The sequence below is a fragment of the Cervus canadensis genome, chromosome 13 (assembly GCF_019320065.1).
Source record: "Cervus canadensis isolate Bull #8, Minnesota chromosome 13, ASM1932006v1, whole genome shotgun sequence".
Classification (NCBI taxonomy): Eukaryota; Metazoa; Chordata; class Mammalia; order Artiodactyla; family Cervidae; genus Cervus; species Cervus canadensis.
This window is the reverse complement of record NC_057398.1, coordinates 58790292-58813016: the sequence shown is the minus strand read 5'-3', so window position 1 is coordinate 58813016 and position 22725 is coordinate 58790292. Positions and strand designations below refer to the sequence as shown.

Here is a 22725-nt window from a genome sequence, read left to right as displayed (position 1 = left end):
TGATGTCAGACAGAGAAAGACAAATATCATATGATACAACATGTATGTGGAATCTTTAAAGAATAATACAAATGAACTTATTTACAAAATAGAAACATACTCACAGACTTCAAATACAAACTTATGGTTACCAAGGTGAAATGTGGCTTGGGGGAGACTGAAACATTAGGAATTCGGGTATTAACATATACACACTACTATGTAAAAAAACAGATAAACAAGGACCTACTTATAACACAGGAAACTCTATTCAATATTCTGTAATAACCTAAATGGGAAAAGAATCTGAAAAAAAAATGGATATATGTATATGTACAACTGACTCACTTTGTTGTATACCTGGAACAGAACATTGTAAATCAACTAGGCTCCAATATAAAATAAAAAATAGGAAAATACATCACTCAGACACAACAAGGTGGTACCAGTAGGTGGCCCAGTTTCACTGAAGAGGTGTTTGAAGTGCTAAGCTTCCAACGCATCATCTGTAATAAAGCAGTGTGGGTCAGTGAGGTGGTGGTGACAGGAACAAGTGGGAAGCTAAATGTATACATTCACCTGGCCATTGTACCTTATCTCAACAGGGGGTCAACCTAATAATAAAAAGAGGAGTAAAGTGGAGCCAGAGTCTCATAACACAGTATCTAAAATGTCCAGGGGAAAATAAAATTACTTGTCATAGCAAGAACCAGAGAAACTATGACTTAGTATGAGAACAGAAAATCTACCAATACAACACTGAGATGAATCAGACAGTGGAATTATCTGATAAGATTTAAAAGCATAAAACTGCCTCTGGAAGAAGTTGTGAACTCTCTCAAAGTGAATGAAGAAAAAGAAATTCTCAGCAAAGAAACAGAGTTATAATAAAAGATTAAAATTGAAATTAAAGTGTTAAAAAAAACACTGAAACAACAACAATGAAAAAAAATTTGCTATATGAACTCAAGAGTAAAGTTAAGATTATAGGATAGAAACTGTAAACTTGAAGGCAGATCAGCAGTATTTATATAGGCTAAATAAAAGAGAAAAAAGAGATTAAAAGAAATAAAATGAAGAGAGCCTCATAGATCGGAGGGATAATAACAGAAGAGCTAACATTTGGATAATTAGAACCTTGGAGAAGAGAGAGTGGACTGAGAATGTGTTCAAAGAAATATGGTCTGAAAACACTGAGAAACAGCAAAGACATAAACATACAGAGTCAGGATAATACAAACTCAGGATAGATCGTAGGATAATACCGAAGACATTCACACCAAGGAATTCAGTATTAAACTTCTGAAAACACAAAGAAAAACTGAAAGTAGCCACAGGAAAATGGTGTGAAACTTATCAGGGAATGTTAATTCCAATTAAAACAGGTTTCTCATCTGAACCATGGAGGCCTGAAGGAGGGGCACATTTAACAAGTAATGACAGAAATTAATTCTCAATCACAAATTTTACATCCAGCAAAAAATATCCTTTAGAAATAAACGGAAAATCAACACATTCTCAGTTGAATAACAACTAAGAAATTTTGTTTTCATGATCCTACTCTTAAAGAAGGACTAAAGAAAGTTACTTAGAAACAAAATGATAATAGAAGGTTTAGAGCTCCAGAAAGAAAATAAAAACATCAGGATGAGTAATACTTAGGGTAAATATATAAGCTGTCCTTAACATGAGTTTATTAAATAACATTTGATGGTGGAAGAAAAGACTGTAACGCCATTTGTTGTGGCGCTCAATGTATGGAGAGGAAACATTCAAGGTAATTTTACTTAAAATCAGGGTAGCTAAAGGGACCTAAATGGAAGTGAAACTTCTATACTTCAATAGAAGTGACAAAACATCAATGCCAGTAGACTGTGATAAGTTAACTATGCATCCTATAATACCTAAGACCCTAAAAGCACTATGAAAAAGGTACATCAAAAGTGTCATAAATAAAAATACATTCTAGAATGTGCTCAAGTAACCTACAGCCAAGTAAGAAATGTGAAGGAGAAAAATCAAAAGAAATAGAAAACAAATGACAAAATTGCAGATATAACTTTATCATATGATTAAGCTTAGATGTAAATACACCAAATAAATGGCAAAGATTGGTAGAGTGGATTAAAAGATAATACATAGATATCAATATATATGGAGAATATATAAATACACACATTATATATTATATATACACACACACATACACACACACACAATACATGCTACACAACAGTAGAATATACACTAATTTTAAGTGCTCACAGAACATTCACCAAGAACATTGGGCCATTTTTTAAAAATTGAAGAAATTTTAAAGAACTGAAATCAAATAGTGCTTTTTTCTGACTTGTTGTATTCAAACTGGAAATCAATACCAGAAACATAATTTTGTTAAATCTTCAAAAACTCAGAAATTAGACAACAAACCTGGAATTAATGCATGCATCAAAGAGGAAGTCTCAACAGAAATAAAAATAAATAGAACTGAATAAAAATGAACATACTAAAATATCTGTGACACAGCTAAAATGGTACAAAAGTGAATATTTACAGCACTGAATTACACATTAAATTACAGCAGAAAACCTACTGCTTACACTTAAGAAGAGAAAAGGTCTAGAAATATTAATCTGAGTTTGTACCTCAAGAAACCCCAGAAAAAGAGCAAAATAAGTGCAAACTATTAGGTAGTTAGAATAAGAAAAAGGAGTCCAGAATGGTGGTGGCTAAAAGATAAATAAGTTGGAAAAGCCGAGAAAATAGAACAAAGGAAGGTCCCAGGACCGGAGTAAGAACCTCAGGTAAAACAAACAGTACAGTCCTCCTAGCTAGCCCAATTTTCATAGGGCAGGCTCAGTGGGAGGAGAAAAAACCATATAAAAAGAGGAGCCAAAATTGGGCCAGGGGGCTTCTCTTCTTTTGAGTTGGCTCGCCTCATGCCTCAAGGATGTATTTTCCTTTGCTTGCTAAATAAAACTGAGCTGTAACACAGAGTTGTAACACTGGTCCATATGAGGAAATTACACAGGGCTGGTCCATCCATCGCGTCAAATTTTGTTGTGATGAGACAGAACCAAGGAAATTACACACTCCCCCAACAAAACCAAGCAAATGAAAAGAAATAATAAATATAAAAGCAGAAATCAATGAAAATGGGGATAAGTAAACACTAGAGAAAAATCAAGGAAACAATAATTTGGTTTTTCAAAAATATCCATTAAACTGATAAACTTGCAGCAAGACTGACAATTATAAAAAGAGAGAAGATACAAATAATATCAAGAATGAAATAAGTGATATCACTTTAGATCCCATAACCAGTTAAAAGATAAGTGATAATGAAAAATAATATAAATAATATTAAAGTCACAAATTCAATTCACTTAAAATAGACTAAGTTCTCTGAAAACCATAGACTACCTAAAATCAGCCAAGATAAAAATATACAATCCAAGTTAAAGAAATTCAACTTAAATAAAAAGCTTCAACAATGAGATCTCCAAACAGCTTCACTAGACCTGGAGATGTCTACCAAACATTTAAGAAAGAACTGACACTAATTTTACAGAATCTATTTCTAAAAACAGAGTAGGAGGGAACACTTCCCAACTCATTTTATGAGGATAGCTTTAACCTAATAGTAAAAGATAGGACAAGAAAGGAAACCTATAGATCAATACAGCTCACAAACATAGATGGAAAAATCTTAAGAATACTAGTAAATCAAATCAAACAGCATATACAAAGAATCATCATGACCTAGTTGAATTTATTTCAGATACATAAAGTTGGTTCAACATTTGAAAATCAGCCAGTGATCAACCACTTTAATAGGCTAAAGAAGAAAAATATCAATCGATGTAGAAAAGGTCTTTAACAAAACCCAACACTCATTATGACGAAATTTTTTAGTAAATCAGCAATAAAGGGAAATTCCCTCAACATGATAGCTAATGTTATACTTACTGGTGAAAAACTGAATCCTTTCTCTCTAAGATTAGGAACAAAGCAAAGATGTTTGGCATTATCACTCTTATACAATATAATACTTGAAATTCTAGCTATTGCAACAAAGAAAAAAAATCATACAGATTGGAAAGAAACTATTCCTAATTGCAGACAACATGGTTGTCTATGTGGAAAATCCCAACAAATTACAAACTAATTTTCAGAACTAATAAGTTAAGTGTTTAAGTACAGAATTAAGCCCCCTAAATTAATAAGGTTTCTATATACTAACAAAAATATGTGGGAACTAAAATTTAAAACCTGATCAATTTCAATCACTTCAAAGAAAATTAAGCACTTACGAATCAACTTAGCAAAACATACACAGGATCTGTATGCTCAAAATTACAAAATGCCTATAAAAAAATAAAAGATTTAAATAGGTTATCTATCATGTTCATTTATTAGAATATTCAGCATCGTAAAAGATTGTAATTCTCCTCAAGTTGATCTATAGATGTAATGAAATTCCTACCAAAATCCCAATAAGACATTTTGTAGACACAGGTAAACTTACTCTAAAATTTATATGAGAGGGCACAAGCCCTTTTAGGCTTGTTAAAAATATGTTAAAATAAATATGTTAATAAATATGTTAAAAATATGTTAACATAAAAATATGTTAAAAAATTAAATCTGTGGTGAAGTAAGACACAAGGTAGGCATGTTTATAAAAGGGGAGCTCAGGGTAGTCTTACGGTAATGGAACTGTTCTTTATCTTGATTATGATGGAGCCACAAATCTACATACGTGATAATACTGTATGGAACTATACATACAAGGGCTTCTCAGGTGGCTCAGTGGCAAAGAATCCACCTGCCAATGCAAAAGATGCAGGTTCAATCCCTGGGTTGGGAAGATTAAGGAAATGACAATCCACTACAGTATTCTTGCCTGACAAATTCCATGGACAGAGGAACCTGGTGGGCTAGAGTCCGTGGGGTCACAAAAGAGTCGGACATGACTTAGTGACTACACAACAACACACACACACAAACAAGAACAAGAAAAATGGGAAATCTAAACAAAATGGCTGGATTGGATCAATGTCAGTAACCTGGCTCTGATATTATACTATAGTTTTGCAAGATATTATGGGGGATAAGGGATACTTGGGATCCTTCAGTATTATTTCTCATGAATGCTTATAAATATACAATTATCTCCAAATAAGGGATCTCTCTGAGTTTAGTGCACCTTAGTTTTCAGAATTTCTGGGGTCTCACTTCTCTTTGATATTTATAAAAGCCTCTTCCCACGAACTTTGAGATATTCTGCCTGAAATTGTTAGCGGTGTTTTAGGGGATTAAATAATAATGGCCACCATTTGTCCCAACGCATATTCCCACAGAACCCATCTTATTTCTAGCTCACTTGTATTTTTCTTCTAGCTACCTCTCATTCAACCCAAACATGGAACCCAACTCTTTTCTATAGGTTCCCTAAAGTGCCAACCCCTCCCCACAAATAGCTAGCTAGCTATAATTGACTTGGGGCAAATAACTACAACACCACAAGGGGTTGGCATCCCAGAAACATCTAAACTGCATACTACATATCCATAATCTAGGTTTTCTTAGTCAACCCCACCACAGTGAAAATGGCATGGACTGAGTCTCCTCTTCTGAGCACTGGGCTCTAGCTCTCCTCCCCTCCCCCCACCCTCAACTTGACCACCTTCTGACCTTTTCCCTTCTTTTCTTTTCCCTTTCTCTCCTTAAACTGGGAACCATGAAAACTAATCATAAACCAAAGAATCCAACTATTTTTTCTACTTCTAGAATAAACAATCTTTTCTGAGATTATTTCACGTAATCTTTAGAACATAAATGAAGCTGCTTTTCCTAATATGCTTACTATATATATAAATACACACACACACATATAAATACACACACACATATAAATACAAAACATGACTGAGCAACTAAGCATACAATTATATACATATTTATTATGTGTATGTAATTTTTAAATACCACTTTTCTTTGTTGTAGTTAGATAATGGGAAGACTAGCATATCCATTAAAGCCTTTCCATTCTTGGGAAAGTTTTTATAATTTGACTATTCTTTCTTTGACTCAGAGATATCTAAACTGGTATCTTGAACATATGCTCTTATTATGTATCCAGAACAATACAGCTGCTTGGAATATTTTTGAAGGTTGCATTTTAGAGAGAGAAATACCAGGGGAAATTGTATGGGAAAATAAAACTATTCAAGGCCATGTTTAAATAAAGTCATATTCTCTATTCCATTACCAAGCGATACATACCATAGGCCAAATTCTGCCCTAGGTTATATGCACGCTGCTCTTTCTGACTTTAGTGGGAATTGTTCATGTATAACTGAAGGCTTCAGTTAGCCCTGTGGGCACAGAAATGCCTACCCTCAAAAGAAGCAAAAATTATCTGTCTTACTATATTTGGCTTTTATATGAAAGTGATATAATATAAATGACAATTCCATTAGATAATATAGGTTTTAAAAAGCACTACCATCAAATTTTAACCATTAAAAATTTGACAGAATTACCATAGTGGCATTTGCAAGACCAGAGATTGTTCAAACAGATAAGTAGATGCTGGAAAATACTTTTTGTTGCAATTTTTGATTTTACTAGTATACAGAATAATGTGCACTATAATATTTGTATGTATTTTCCTTTTGTATATATCATGCATTTTATAGCTACTGGGTGAGAGTCAACCACTTTCTGGCAAGAAAAATTGCTAAATTTTTCAAATAGCAGTTTCTAAGTTTAAATGTTAATTTATCCATGGTTTGCTTTAGATTTTGATTAGAGGTGTTTTCAGAGGAAAGATCTTACTGAACTTAAATTTTTGCTATGAAATATTAGACTGATAACATTCAGACTTGTAAAGTCTAAACACTGCAATGAGAGGCGTGATGATCTTTTTGCACATATTAACTAAACAAATATGTTCTTTTGATGTATACATTATATTGTGTATATACTAAGGTAAATAACAGTTATGAAACACAATGGATTAGAAGCAGGTGACAAACCATGGGTTGCCTGTCAGAGGGAGAAACAAAATAAAAATAAAATATTCATAGCTCTATGTAAACCTCTAAGCCACTTTTTCCAGCCTTCTTTATTTAATACATGATATATTTCTTTCTAAGAAACTCAGACCCCTCTTACCCTTACAAACATCTTATGCTATTCACATATCCCAGGAATTGCTCACCTATTCCTGGTATACAGACTTCCTTCCTCCTCTTCTCTACCTAGGTAAAAGCCTACTTCCCTTTAAGAGTTCACTCAGATCCTACATTCTTTATACATCCTTCCTGACAAACCTGAATTGCAGTAGGCCCTTTCCTATTCTAAATTCTGATTATTTTATTACACATTTTGCAATCCATCAAGGAAGGAAGAAATAATACTTGGGCCCTGCCTCAGAGCAATGAAGACATGCTGGAGTGTGGGCATCTGAATATTTTTGAAAGTTTCTCAGTGATGCTAATGATTATTCTAGAGTTGAGAATTACTGCTCTGAGCTGCAGTCTAGCTTATAAGTACTGAATATCAAAAATCGAAGTCTCTTCCAATGTATCTCTTTGGGCAAATGAAACTACTATTCATACAATCATCCAAAAGCCAATAATCTGGGATTTATAAACATCTCCCTTTACCTTAACCTGTACTCTCTTTCAATCAACGAGTCCTTTGATTTTAATTCCTAAATAGATTTTAAAGCTGACCACTTCTCTGTGTATCTATTATTGCTAACATAGTTCAAGGTATATCTCACCTGGACTCTAATGGTAACTTAACAATCTTTTTTTCTTGTCCTCATACAAATTTTTCTTCTTCACTGCAACCAACATCTGTCCTGGCCATATATTTTCCCTTCTTCCCCAACTTCTTCCCTCACCCCCTGTTCCCTATATAAAGTATTTCAATAGAGTGCCCTTGAAAGAAATCCAACATGACCACAGTGATCTTTAAAACATAGTATCTTTCAGTGGCTCTGGCTTCATTTCGCAGGCTGCTCTGCTTAGGCCGCTGCACTCCACCCCCGCACTGTACCTCAGATCAGCAGAGTCCCTTTTTGCAAAGGGCATGTGCACTATGTGCTACCCGTGTACGGAATGTTCTTCTCTACTCCGGTTGCCTAGTTCAGTTCCATATGTTCTTTTGAATACATACTACCAGTTAAATGGCGACAATCCCAGAAAGACAGATTGAAGTCCTAATCCCTGTGCCTGTTAATATGACCTTATTTTGGAAGAGTTTTTGTGGATATAATCCAGTTAAAATGAAGTCATACTGAATTAGGATGGATGCTAACCCAGCATGACGGGTGTTCTTATAAAAAGAGAAGACTGACACACGATCATGTGATGTTAGAGCCAGAGATGAGAGCAATGCATCTAAAAACTAAGAATTGCCGGTAAACACGAGGAGCAGCAAGTAAGGCTACCCCCCTATAGATTTCAGAAAGAGCATGGTCTTGCAGATTCCTTGATTTCAAACTCCAACTGGAAAAGAATACACTTTTGTTGTTGTAAGCTGCTCAGTGTGTGATTTTTAGGGAAAGCCCAGAAAACGAATACACACATCTAACATAATTTCCTCAAAGTAAGCCTGTCTTGACTTCTGAGATTTGATCAAACTGTCCTTCAGATGATCCCATAGAACTTATCACAGTCATAATTTGGCTTTCATTGGTGTGATTATTTGTCTTTTCTTTCTAATGAACTGTAAGCTCCATCACAGCAGACTGTAAAGTATCACTACTTCATCAGGCATTTTTTTCTTTACATGTCACATTTATGGTAGAAGTTAAATAGGTTGGGTTTATCTTTGTTCCCAATTGTCATGAGTATCTAGCATTTCAAGGAGTTACATCATTTTCCTAGGGTTGCACAATTTTTAAGTAAGATATCAGGAATTGAACTTTGCCTTTTTACTAAATATGATGATATTTTAAAGTCCCATGCAAAGAGAAAAATTAATTTTTACTTGGATGGTTTTACCTTTTTCTAATCAAGTGGTAAAAATTCCACCTTCTTATTTTTACTGTACTGTTACAGGGCTTGGTTCTGTATGTCATGGATCAGGTGACCAGGGAAGGTTGAGTAGAATATTCTTTCTTTAGTCCACCATGGTCTTTCCTGACTGTTATAAACCATAGAGATATTGAGAACATAACATAAAATTACATTATGTTATGCATTAAGCCACCTGTATCACTGAGAGTATAATCGTAAAAATATATTGATCTTAATTATTTGTACAAATCATGTAAATATGTGAAGCATTATAAACATTGACATTACAAATATGTACAAACATGTATGAAAATTAATTTATATTTACTTTGCAAATATGTCTCTTCAGTTCTTGGTTTTTGTCAAGGGGACGTTTAGAGAATTCTGATACTCCTTGTACTTCTGACACAAGTACTCCTTGTATCTTTACAGTGATCTAGGTTCATAGCAATTTATTATTTTTTATGTAAAGGTCAGAGAAACTTGAGATTTTAAATTCAGACAGAAAATTTAACCTTGGCAAGGCTCCTTTTTTAATCCGGTACAACTAACTTATGCTCAATATTCACAGCTTTTAATATCATTTTTAACTGATTATTCTAAAAAGCTTCATTAAATTCTATTGATCTTTGTTTCAAATGACAAACTATTCCCCTAACTTGGGTGATATTCGACTGACTAGACACAAACAGAAGGCTTTCATATACATGTAAATAATTACAGCTTAAAGCAATAAAAAGTATTAAAGGAACCATATGGATTGAGATTCTCTTGTGGTAGCAATTGAGGTGGTGCTCCCAGGAGAATCCCAGTACACAGAGCTTCCTGAAATGAATGAAGAAGCTTCCATGAGGTTGCAAGAACAGTTTATGTTCCCTCAATCAATAGAGACATGGAAATACCTTTATAAAGTGTGCACATGGGCATACACTCCAGAGATTAATTGAGAGAGTTGGTTTATCTATTCTAACAAATGTTGGTTAAATTGCATTTTATTTTTCTCCAGAACCATCAATAGTTTCCCTTTTTCAGATTGAATACATAAATCAAAAGAACATATTTCATGAACAAACTATGATTATGAAACTCCTATTCTTCATCTATTGATCCCTGAAACTTTATTTACCCATGCATTTTTTTTCCCTTCTCTGTATTAGATTAGAACTGCTCTTTTTCACATTATTGTAGCTAGGACCATCTGTGACTCTTGACTTGTCAGTGTTTCAAGGAGTCCTCAAAATAGCATAGATGTCGTGAAAAACTCATTGCTAAACCAATTCTTGCTTCCACACTTGCAATATTTCATCAGCTTCTAATTATAGAATACTACTACATTTCAGCATAATTACTAAAGGGTTACTAATGATTCTTTGATGCTATTCGTCTTATCAAATATGTAGAACTATTTAAGGGAAAACTGTTTTCATAGGAAACTCTAAGGTTTTACTTTTAAATGCTACACAACAGAATGCCAATATCCTTCCAAGCTGCTTTACTCACCAAGCCCTAACAAACTGCTGAAGTAAAATCCTTTTACATATTCTAAAACTTAAAAAAAAAAAAGAAAATCCAAAGAGATCTCTTAAAATAACCATAACATGCTGATACAATATGAAAACGAAGCTTTAAAAAATCTGCTAATGTTATCAGTGTTCCCCATTTGATAATAAAAAGTCTGAATTGATTTTTTTCCAGTTTTAGTACAAAAAATATGACATAACGAATTTCAGCTTGATATAATTTGAAATAGCCAATATATTAAACCCCAAAGTAAAATTTAAATTGGCAATCATGTCAGATTCAAGTCCCTGAATGAATATTAATTTAAAAACTAATCATTTTCCAACAGGTTGAAGCTTCAAAATGCTAGTTCTTGAATAAAAGCTGTTAGATCCATTACAGTAATATCAGGCATTTTTTTGTTTAGGAAAATAGACCTCCAAAATTTGGAATGTCTGACTCTTCCTAGCACCATTTTTTTTTTTTGCCCAGGGATTTAATTATTTAAAACTCATTTCTTTTTTTAGATTTGGGAAATAAGAATTCTGATTTTACTGATGGAAAGCTGACACTAAGTGAACTCTCTGAGGTAAGGTGTAAGGCCAGATCGGTTAATTAATTTTATGTCACTATGTCTATGTAAGTTAAATTCTGGTTCTGAGCCAAATCCATGAGTAAAGGTATTTTAGTTTTATAGACACACACACAGACACATGCACATACCATGTAAATTAATTGATTGTGGCCATATTGGAGGATGAGTAAAGATATACATATACACATTAACTATAGACTTGCACTTTTAAACTTGACTAGGCCAGATTATCAAGTATGTGTTCTATCCTATGCCCAAGACAATGAAGGCCCTGATCCCCAAATCAAACAGAATTTGGATGCCCTAGATAATAAGGCAACAGAGAATAAGTTACATTTCACATTTAAAATATATTCTTTGCAGTTAAATAGTGAAAGAGTTACAAGTTGCACTTGTCCATATCTTGGCCAAGAAGTCTACCAAAAACATTGCTATGTAAATTCCAGACCCCAGAGGGAAGCAGGGGGAAAAGCATAAACCCAAGCATCAGTTGAGGAGCTGGCTGTGTCACTTAACCATGTCTGTCCAGACAAACCTACACAAATTAACAGCTTCCCACACTTCTTTTCAACAAAGAATTCCAGGAAGCCTTGTTTTGCACATCTAGTCCAATCCTCTTATCACATAAGAAAACTGAGCTAAGTATATTTGTTAAGACTACTGAGTAGCATTATCTGAGTCAGATTTCTCTTCTCCTTACCTGTTATTCTTCCCACTTCTTTTTGTATCATTTTTTAGGAATGAGTACCTTCTTTATTAAGCATCTATAATATAACTTTATAAGTATCTTAATATCTTAAATGTATCAGAAGTGAGAAGTGAAGGTGTTAATCGCTCAGGCATGTCCAACTCTTTGCAAACCTGCCAGGCTCCTCTGTCCATGGAATTCTCTAAGCAAGAATACTGGAGTGGGTAGCCATTCCATTCTCCAGGGGATCTTTCTGATCCAGGGATCAAACTCAGGCCTCCCACATTCCAGGCAGATTCGTTACTGCCTGAGCCACCAGGAAAGCCCAAATGTGTTCAGACTTGTGTCCAATTTAAAGGAACCCTATGCAGATCCCCAGTTAAAATAACTGCTCTTTAATTTTTATTTGAATGAATACAGATCTCCAAAATGCTGGGTATCCCCACATCTATCAATAAATACCAGATGAATAAAACCCAATCTGCATGATTTTTCTGCTTTATGACTGTTTTGTTCTGTAGTTTTAATGTAAAATGTAGAATAGGGATTTAAAAAAAAAAAAACTTATGTAAAAAATAAAGAGGAGCACAAATTGGAAAGGACAAGTTTTCTCTTGATAGTCAAATAGTTATGAAATAAAGGTGTCTCATTAAATCGTAAGTACTTTAGCCTTTCTTGAAAGAAGGCGAGGATTTAAAGATTTATAAAGAAATTTTGCCTAAACTAGGAAGTGACTCATATTTGACATGTATTGAAATGATAATGCTGATTTCAATAGGCAGTCTAAGAGCAGCTGACTCCTAGGGGAGTAATTCAGTCATGGTTACTTCTTCACTTTTAGATTTTTAAACTTTCTTTGTAAAGCTTTTAATGTACTACTGCCTGCCAAAACATGGCACAGTTTCACAGGTAAGGCAAAATAAAGGCAAGTAAAAAGCATTTGTTCATCATTACTGATACAAAACTATGCAACAAATAAATATACTCATTTGATATCTTCTGTAGAGTCCACTTATTCAGTGGTTTCTATTTCCATGTTTTTATAACCCAATTCTGGTTCTGGTACACTGGTAGCAGGCAGAATGGACAAGATATATAATAAGTCCTGTATCTGCTAACTACTGAATAAATGAGAGGCAAGCATAAACAGACTGAATCCATCATTGTGATAGATATCAGACGTGACCCACCTTTCTGCAGGTCCTCTCAACCCTGGTGGCATGGAAACCCTGCTCCCTGCCAACTGAATTTGCTAAACTCATATCCTATCAAAAAGCAGAGTAGATAAGCCTAACGTACTGATTGAAGATCACTTTGTCAATACCTTCCTATGGAAATCAATCATTTCCTCTCTGCGTTCAATCATCTCCCTGTGTTCCTATTTTAAATGTCCTTTTTAAGGCTTTTAATGCAATGCAGCGCACATGCATAGCAGAACTTCACAGTTACTATCAGACCAAACAAAGATATGTTTAAAGTGTATTTAATCCTCAATAATAGTATCTACACTGAAATAGACTTTAAAATCCAAATAACAATTCTCAAGACACTTTAAGTGGAACCTGGGACCCCTTGCAGCAGTGCTTGTGTGAACGAATGAAAGTCACTCAGTCGTATCTGACTCTTTGTGACCCCATGGACTATATAGTCCATGGAATTCTCCAGGCCAGAATACTGGAGTGGGTAGCTTTTCCCTTCTCCAGGGGATCTTCCCAACCCAGGGATCGAACCCTGGACAAATGTCCTCTGGAGCAACAAATTGCAAAGAAACTATAAAAGACTAAAAATAACTGTGTACATGTTCAGTTGGGGCAAATTATGGACAATAAAAGAAGATGGAAAAAACCCAAGTGTCACTTCTGAAGAGCTGAGACCAAAAGCAGGGTGTTGCACATGTCCCATGCACATAGCATCACCAACGAGGTAGCAGACCACCTAAGCCACCCCTCTGGTCCGACCCTAGACCTGCTCCTATTCTCACCACTTATAAGGAATCAGCTTGCACCTCACCTCAAAGAGTGAGCAAGGGAAACTGTTACTTGCTTTTGGTCCCCCCTGCTACAGCAGGGGACCCAGTAAAGGCTTGCCTGAATTATTTGTCTGGCCCCTAATCAATTTCTATTAAGGAAGCCAAGAACCATGGTAATAACATAAGGAAGTCTACCTGCTTCAGAGTTGGGGGGAATGTGATAAATCAAAGATTTTCATAAAGTACACAAGGCTACAAATGTCCTCTAGTGCAAATAGGGTTTGCATGGACCACACTGGGGTACCCCTATGAGAGCATACTCATGCTGATGCTCAACACTTTGGCCACCTGATGCGAAGAACTGACTCATTGGAGAAGACCCTGATGCTGGGAGAGATCGAAGGCAAAAGGAGAAGGCAACAGCAGAGGATGAGATGGTTAGACAGCATCACCAGCTCAATGGACATGAATTTGAGCAAACTCTAGGAGATAGTGGAGAACAGAGGAGTGTGGTGGGCTGAAGTTCAGGAGGTTCAGAGTTGGACTGAACAATATTGAGAGCATACACTGGGAACTATGGTACACAGTACCTCTGGTGTAAAAGGCAAGGGTGACTTTAGACTGCACTGGACCCTTCCAGAGCCCTAAAGAAACCAAAGAATAAACTGTCTATTCCCGAGAACTATAAAATAGCAGCCATCTCACAGTTATCTCAGCCTTTAGCAACTTCTAAGGCAAATACAAATTGTTGTTGACAACTAAAGGAATCATATAACACCTTTTGAGTGCCTGATGTGTAAAGTTCATTAGTTCTAAGGTCAGCATTTTAAATGCAACAGTCAAATTGTATTCATATTATAAGAGACTACCTAGAAAAGACAGCTATAAAATCCAGGCCAAGGTCTTAATACTGCACGACTATTAAAATTAGTACTAGACAGCAAAAGAGCCGTTACACATTTTTAAACAAAATAAAATATACTAAGCAAATAAAACAAAACTTTCCTGAGGATATTACTCCAAATGGGACTGTCCTAAGCATCTGCAGACATTTTCACTGCAATTTTAAGGGGGAAATACTGGTATTTCAAAAGATACATCATTAGGTCATTTAAATATTGTTTTTCTTTAGTTGTCACTTACAAATACTTAAGATTTGAAAGGTAGTGCTTCACATCTTATGGGATGATGCCATTTAAAGGGAAAAAAAGGAAGATGGATCCTTGTGCTTAACCAAATGTTAAATATTTTTTATTTTACTCACCTGCACACTAAGATGAATCCATTTCTTCACAAGAATTCTCCCCAGTGTCATTACTTTTATTGGAGGCTGCAAACCATTTACTGTGCGGTAATAAAACATGGTCTCTTTCTCAGATATTGTAAGTTTGAATACAATCTGCCCATCCGCTGTCTTTTCTATAACACACCTTGGGAAGCAACCAGAAAAGAGAAAAAAAGGTCAGTTTCCAACCAAAAGACAGGCTATGACATTGTCCAGTGATGGTGGCGCAACGGATCCCAAACTCTAATCAAAGGTCACAATGAACAAGTACCTGAAGGTCGTCATATACAGGGCAAGCTTTCTTTCAATTAAGAGGCCCTTTAATTTCAATAAAGATAGAATTCTTAGTTACAGTACATCTGCTAGAACCTTCACTCCCTTTATTAGAGATTCATGGTGGCAACTCAAGTGGCTGAATCATCCTGCAAAACCAATATTTAGCCTATTGGCTCATTAGCTCCTCTGCCATTTCTTTTATAGGCAGTGGCACAATACACCATATTCTGCTTGGCTATTGAGCCACCAGAGCAAATCATTTTCTCCTCCTATTTTTTTTTTTTATTGTAAAGATAGTTTAGTGTCCATAGAAGGCTCTAAACTACTAGCCCTGAAGTCAGAATCGCTCTATTTAATTCCCATGATGAAATGGAGAATGGACAACTATAGTCTTTATTTAGCTCATCATCAACTGGCCAGAAGCCAAAGCCAGTGTCTGTAAGACGACTGCCCAGCTCGCCATGACCACAAAGCCCAACTGGGGCACTGAGATCATGGTAATGATCTGGGATGAAAGGTCACGAAATCTTCTAAAAATACAGTGAAATATTTTGATAAAATAGAAGAATTTTCAGAAAATTAACTGTCACGCCAGTTATCAAATCATGTTATTTTTAAAAATCACTTATATCCTGATGACAACAGCACTATTTTCTCATCCCTTTAAAAAGACATGTTTTATGTTTTCTATATTCTCTACTGATTTATGTTTGAAAGTGAAGTTGCTCAGTCATGTCTGACTCTTTGTGACCTCATGGACTATGGCCTATCAGACTCCTCCATTCATGGGATTTTCCAGGCAAGAGTACTGGAGTGGGTTGCCATTTCCTTCTCCAGGGGATCTTCCCAACTCAGGGATCAAACCCAGGTCTCCTGCATTGCAGACAGATGCTTTACCATCTGAGTCACCAGGGAAGCCCCGATTTATGTTTCGTATAAGTGATTTTATTTTATACTAATTATATCATTGCATGTGCCTAGCCACTCTGTACCCACTGAGAAGAAACAGATATGAACCTGAGCCCATTTCCAATTACATTTCAATCTAGCAGTTCAACTTTTGCAGAAGAAAGAAGAATCTCCTAAGGAGATTAGTCCCCCAAATCTGCTATTCAAAGAGAAATATCATGAACATTAAGCACAAATATCTCTTCCAAGTTACTAGCTATTAAAGATGCTCGTCAGCCTGCATCTCACAGCCAGGAGCTCAAGGAGGTGGTATATCCCAAAGTGGAGAAGATCATCAAGTCCCAGAGGAGTCTGGGCTCCTTCCTTCACCCAGTTTTCTCTTACTCAGCTAAGACATCTCCAAGATAATGTCTGATCCTGGAACCCAACCTTCTCAAGGTTCTTAAGAGGCCTTCCTTGCTGTTCTGTTATTGTGCTGCTTTGGAAATAACACCCATCCATCTGTCTTCCTATCAATCATGAGTTGTCTGACAATAGCAGCATAGCCTGGTATATAGTAGATCCCCCCACCCCCCAAAAAAATGACGAGTTAGTGATCTGAGTATGAAGAATGAAAGAGGCAAAGATAAGATTGGGCCAACCCAGAACTATTGCTAAATATGTTTTTAAAACTTTCCTTAAAGGGCACATTTTTCTCACAAATCATTCCTCCTCATTGGCATTCTTTCTTTCTGAGAGTTGAGAGGTGATGATATGATCAGAGAATACTTAACAGTTACTATTTCACTCTCACTTTTTTACTCTATTTTGCACATATATTTGGTGATAAAGTTATGAAAAATATATTTTATATAGGGCAAATAGGTTTAGTTGACATAAAGATTTTATATAAAGTGGAGATATGATTTTATGAAAACTCTATTGTGATTCAGCAGGTGAATATTTCTTCAGTCACTGGAATTAAAGTTTCTCTCTATCCTCACTTCTATGTCTTAAACAATCCAAGAAGAGATTGCCTCCATTCGTTTTCCTTGAGTTTAAATCTACAAGTTAGAATTTGACCATTACTCAAGAATGTATTTGCCAAATGCAGGCTTATTTCCCCAAGCTTACTGAAAATGCATTTCTTAATATGTTATTGATTATCTTCCTTGCTATTTTGTTTGCTTGTAAACATACTTGCTTTGGTAGATAATGAATGTGAGAGGAAGGCAGGTAGCAAAATATTTAGGAACTGGATTTATTTTGCTCCTGGATAAACAATAATTGGATAATCCATGTTTTGTTTGTTTTACTTATCTAGTACAAACACCGCGAAATTCCCTAATTCCCACAGGTATTTTAGTTTTGAGAATGGAAACGACCTTGATGCTTGGAACTCTCAAAACCGTAAACCATGTGCTACTGCCTCTATAAATATTCCTCTGTCTTATTTATACAAAATGATACCAATAGAAGATGAATTTTGTAGAGACATATCCCCTGGAAAAATTCAGAAAAAATAACTTCATCCTAGCCATATTTGTCAAGAGACAATATTTTAAGACTCTTTGGACATTAGTTATATAAACTAAGTAAGTTGGATTTACTGACATTTCAAACAGTAAGAAAACAGGGTTTTCTTTTACGGTACATACAGATACAGAGGTAATGGTTTGAGATGATTTTCACTCCAAATAAAACAAAATGAAAAAATGCCAACTTTCACTTGGCAAATTAAAACTAAACATCCTAGATATTTAAGTCTTATTTGCTTATGAGATTATAAGACTTTTCTGGTTTGTTTCATGAGTTTTTAGATACTTGGCCAACATACTCATACAAAGAAAACATTACAAGGGGGAAAGCCAGAAGTTCTATGGGAAGAAGAAAGATAAGCAAAAAAAAAAAAAAAGTCTCAAAACTGTCCTATTTATCCTCATTTCTAGATTGGCTCTAAACACTTAAGGAAAACATTGGATATCAGTTTCAGAAACTATTACAGAATGAAAATCAGGTGATTATTAAAAATAAAAATTCTTAACAAAGCCCCACACCAAACTCACCTAAGGCATTTCTGATGGGGTCAATGGCATGAACTTTCGAGAATCTTTTATGCTTTTCTATTTCCTAATAGATGAAAGCAATCTCTTTTCAGACATAAGGTGTCATTCATTTGTTCAACTCATTATAGAACATCTTTCACAATGAGTTAAACAAACATCTCTTCCTAGGAAAACAAGGACGCAGAAACAGTCCCCAGCCCTCAGAGAGTTCACTGCCTAATGACAACTGTATACTCTAGTAAAGACAGGTTGCTTATACAAACCTAGACCAAGACCTTGAAAGTATACATTATTTGTATTACTAGTCCCCATGCCTTACAACTCACAGTGAGCCTGGCTGAGCCTCTGAAAACTAAGACTAAAGATTTAGCTAAACTACTTGGGGAGGTGGGGGGGGGGCGGTTGGAATAAAATGAGCCAGGTATAAACATGTCTGTCTGCCATGAAATTATTTTAACATACTCTTGAGGGTTCACTTCATTCATGGAAAGGGGAAAGCACATTGAATTTAGGGAAAAAAATATTTGGTCAAATGAAGTTGACCAGAAAAGCCTCATGTAGGAGCTGGTCTTCAGTTAGCCTAAATTCCAAAGTGCCTTCATTTCTAGGTTGGAATTCAAGTTGCAATATCCTTGACTCTAACTGATTTTGCAGGACCCTAGGAAAGCTTCTGCCTGCAATGCGGGAGACCTGGGTTCGATCCCTGGGTTGGGAAGATCCCCTGGAGAAGGAAATGGCTACCCACTCCAGTATTCTTGCCTGGAAAATTCCATGGACGGGGGAGCCTGGTAGGCTACAGTCCATAGGGTCGCAAAGAGTCGGACATGACTGAGCAACTTCACTTAGGAAAGCTTACACTCCCTCTGCTACTTACATTACACCTCCTTGCTCAAGTTTCAACCACACAGCTAGGGTAAATGATGCCGCCAGCCTGGGAGCAGGAGGAGAGGCAAAGCAGCTCTGGTGATTTCCAAAAATGAAACTTGCAGAATGGTTATGGGAGTTGGGACTCAGGTCACGCTGGTCTCTGGTGATGCAACCCCTGAGGCCTGCTGAGAAGAGGTTGGTGTAGGTGGGGGGCGATGATCGGTAAGGACAATCCTGAATGCAGAGGCGCTGAGGACAGACCCGAAGGCCCTCAGCTGTGGCAGAGCTCTGACAGAAAGTGCTTTGGGCTGGGATTCCGCACGTCACTTGGGTTGGCACCACCGAAACCTTCTTGAAAGCTGCAACGTTCTCCAGCCTTGGGAACAGGCCCTGAGAGTCAGCCCACGAGATGGAAGCAAAGTAGGCAAAGAGCCATGTTTCAGGGACCGGAAACAAGAGGCCGAAGCCCAGAGAAAGAGCCAGGCAATTCATGTTGACTCAAAAGCATTCTCCTCTGATTCAAGCGTTCCTAAATAAGTCGGAAGGCCGAGGGCATTGGCCAGCAGCACTTTCTTGCGGGGTGCTTTAAGTAACGTTGAGATAAATCCATTTTCGGGAAACTGCAGACGTGGTTTCACACAGGGGAAACACCGGAGGCTTCCGTGGTGATGGCGAAGACATGAGTAGCAGCTGGTGTCTGGGAATCAAAAGTAGAGTGTCAAGGAAAATCTGCTGTGTCTTTAAAACTTTAGGTGCAGTCTAAGCATGAGGATTCTGAGTCCCTAAGAAACATTATTAAACTTCTTTAAAACACTCTTTAGTACACTGTTTATAGCAAAATACTCATTGGTACCTATCTTCACTGGGTGAATCAAGCACTGGAAAAAGTCCACAGGACAGCCAGTTTGATATACACATATGCACGTTTATTTTATTAATATATTTCCCCACACAGCAATTTCAGATTGCTACTCCACCTCAGGGAATTAGCAGCATCCACTCTCCTTCACAAGATAAAGAACTGTATAGATTTCCTTTACACACACACGGGATGTGGTTAACGCAGAGCCAACCTGCAGATGTCCCGAATAAAGCTGGCAAAGCACTTTGGGCCTTCCCCCCTCATCCCAGCATGTGCGGCAACTTTAAGCTCACGGTAAAGCTGATTAGAAACCCAACACCATCTGTCCGTCCTATGCCTTAGTATTTAGCAAACGTTTGTGAGTTTCCTCATATGACTATTTGTAGGTTACATATGGACCCCTAATACTGTGTAAGTAATTGTATTGATAAATAAGCTGAGTTACCATTTCTTTATTGCATTTCAACGAGGTCCCTCAGTGTGACAAATGGCTCTTCCCAGGACCGCTGTCCCTGGTTGCCTGGCAACACTACGGTAACCCCCAGAAAGTCTCAGCAAATAGGCCACAGCAGAAGGACGACTGCAAGGAAGATTTGGGTGCCCAAGTCAGGGATTCTGCACAGCAAACGCTTGGTTACCTGAAACTCAGAGCGCAGTCTGCTGGCTGGCCCGCCTGGAACTGAACTCCCCAAGCCTTCAGCAAGTGCCTCCAACAGTGGGAGGGACGAGGATGCAGCCAGGCATGCATAATTTTAAAGTAGCAGTGCACCTTATCCTCTAATCCCTTTTTTGCCCCTCCCCTTTCCCCCACTTTTATGCACCTCAATCCTTTTAGCCATGTCATCAAAATGCTCTGCCACTATCAGACAGTAACATAAGAATTCCTAGTGCTCTTTTTTTTGAGCGACAAATGTACTGATGCTCTAAAGCTTGTTGCATTCATAAAGTTTCTGTTGCCCATTCAATGGTCACTGTGTTCTTCACCCCCAGAACACCCTCTTCTAAATGTATGAACAGCATCTGATGTGATTTCTAAATGGTGCATTTGAAGGATCAGAAATTTTAGTTAAACTAAAGAAGCAATAGGACTGCTGACTTTTTAGCTGCTTGATTAGATATGAATATGTGTGTATTTATGAATGCACGGTTGATGTCAATTCTATGTAGTTTTATTACATCCAAAACTCTCTTCAACCATCTGACGTATCTCATCCTAAATGAGAAATAGCCTAAAGCAACTACTACCCCTCCACTGTCTTAAAAATGGAAAGCTCATTTGGGAAACAACTAGCCAACTGCACTTTTATTTTCTATAAGCTATCATATTTAGAGAAATGTTTAAAAATGAAAGAAATGGTTGTATGGCATTCCTTGTTAGTAAGGCAGCAAGAGACAAATTCAAAGTACCATCTCTCAAATTTCCCTTCCAAGAGACTTAAACACAACTCATTTTAATATCAGCTTTACCAATCAGGTGCTTCCTGATTGGTGCTTCCAGAGGAAGCCCTTGAATCTGGGCTTCCAGAGGAAATCTTTACCTTTTGTCAAATTATCCTATTCTCTGTCTTGTTGATTAGTATAATCTTTCAAGGGCAATTTTTTTGAATCAAAAAACAAATGTTACTGTAAAATCAGTTAACATGTAAGAACTTCTGAAAACCTGGAAAAAATGTTTGGAAGTAAAGGACACAGTGATGTAGACAAATGGATTTTTCACACCTCAACAAAACATGCAGCCAGTGTCTGTCTTAGAACATGTTATTCAATGGCTAGTTTCTCTTTATGCCTTATGAATCCAAGGATTAACTAATTTTTAATTGCAGTACTTCGGTGCATTTTTTGGGTCACTGTTCAGGGGATGAGAAATCATCTACCACATAACAACTGATGTTTTGTAGTAGGAAGTCATGACTCAATTTAGACGATCTAAGATTAGTGACTCTGCTCCACATTCAGAAGCTCTTGCCTGTGATTTGCAAAGACAGACAGTGGGCTGATATATCCCTCAATTTCTGCAACTCAGTACTATCAATCTGAAGACACATCTGGTAAATGATTTGGGCACCAGCAGTCCTACCACCACTAGACGGGACTTAGAGATACAGGAAAAAAGCAAGAGTGTCAGAAGGAAAGTTTAGTTAAAAATAAAGAACTATGTGCTATTTTTTCCTCATAGTTCTGTGGATTCGCTATAGTTCTGCTCTGAACTAGCACGGTTGGGGCTGGATACTCTGATTTGGCCTTACTCTGTCATCTAGCAGTTGGTTTGACACCCGTGAGAGTCTACCCTAAGCTCGTTCTGATAGTAGCAGAAAAACGCCCAGTTCAACATAAGATGGGAGACCCTAATGTACAAGTATTATTCAGGCATTTGCTTGTATCACATTTGTTGATGTTCCACTGACAGAGGAAGTCACATGACCAAGCCCAGATTCAAGGGCTATGAAACTGACTCCACTCTTCAAAGAACAGTCACATTGCAAGGGGGCACAGATAACAGAATGGAAAGAACTTGAGACCATTTTGTAATCTACCACAGAGAGTTGAAAGCAATTTCTTTTTCTAATGGTCAAGACATCTTAGAATCAGCATTTCCTTCTTTTGAAAAAACAGTTCCAAAAATGATGTTTTAGTTAGTCAACTATTAGCAAATTCATACTCATTATTATGGAAAAGTTCACTATAATAAACTTGGTTTTTCAAGCCCTTGAG

The 22725-nt window shown here is 36.6% G+C and overlaps 1 protein-coding gene across 1 annotated transcript in view; it reads right to left on the bottom strand.

Annotated features, from left to right (window-relative positions):
- The window catches only part of USH2A (usherin), an 893901-nt gene extending 873207 nt beyond the window's left edge, over positions 1-20694 (bottom strand). Inside the window, exons 1-3 of the mRNA XM_043484771.1 lie at positions 20459-20694; positions 19159-19848; positions 15034-15199 (exon numbers count right to left, since the gene is read on the bottom strand). Of these exons, the coding sequence (XP_043340706.1) occupies positions 15034-15199; positions 19159-19643 (651 nt within the window). The 5' untranslated portion in view covers positions 19644-19848; positions 20459-20694. The remainder of the gene's footprint in view (positions 1-15033; positions 15200-19158; positions 19849-20458) is intronic.
- Between the last annotated feature and the right edge of the window lie 2031 nt (positions 20695-22725).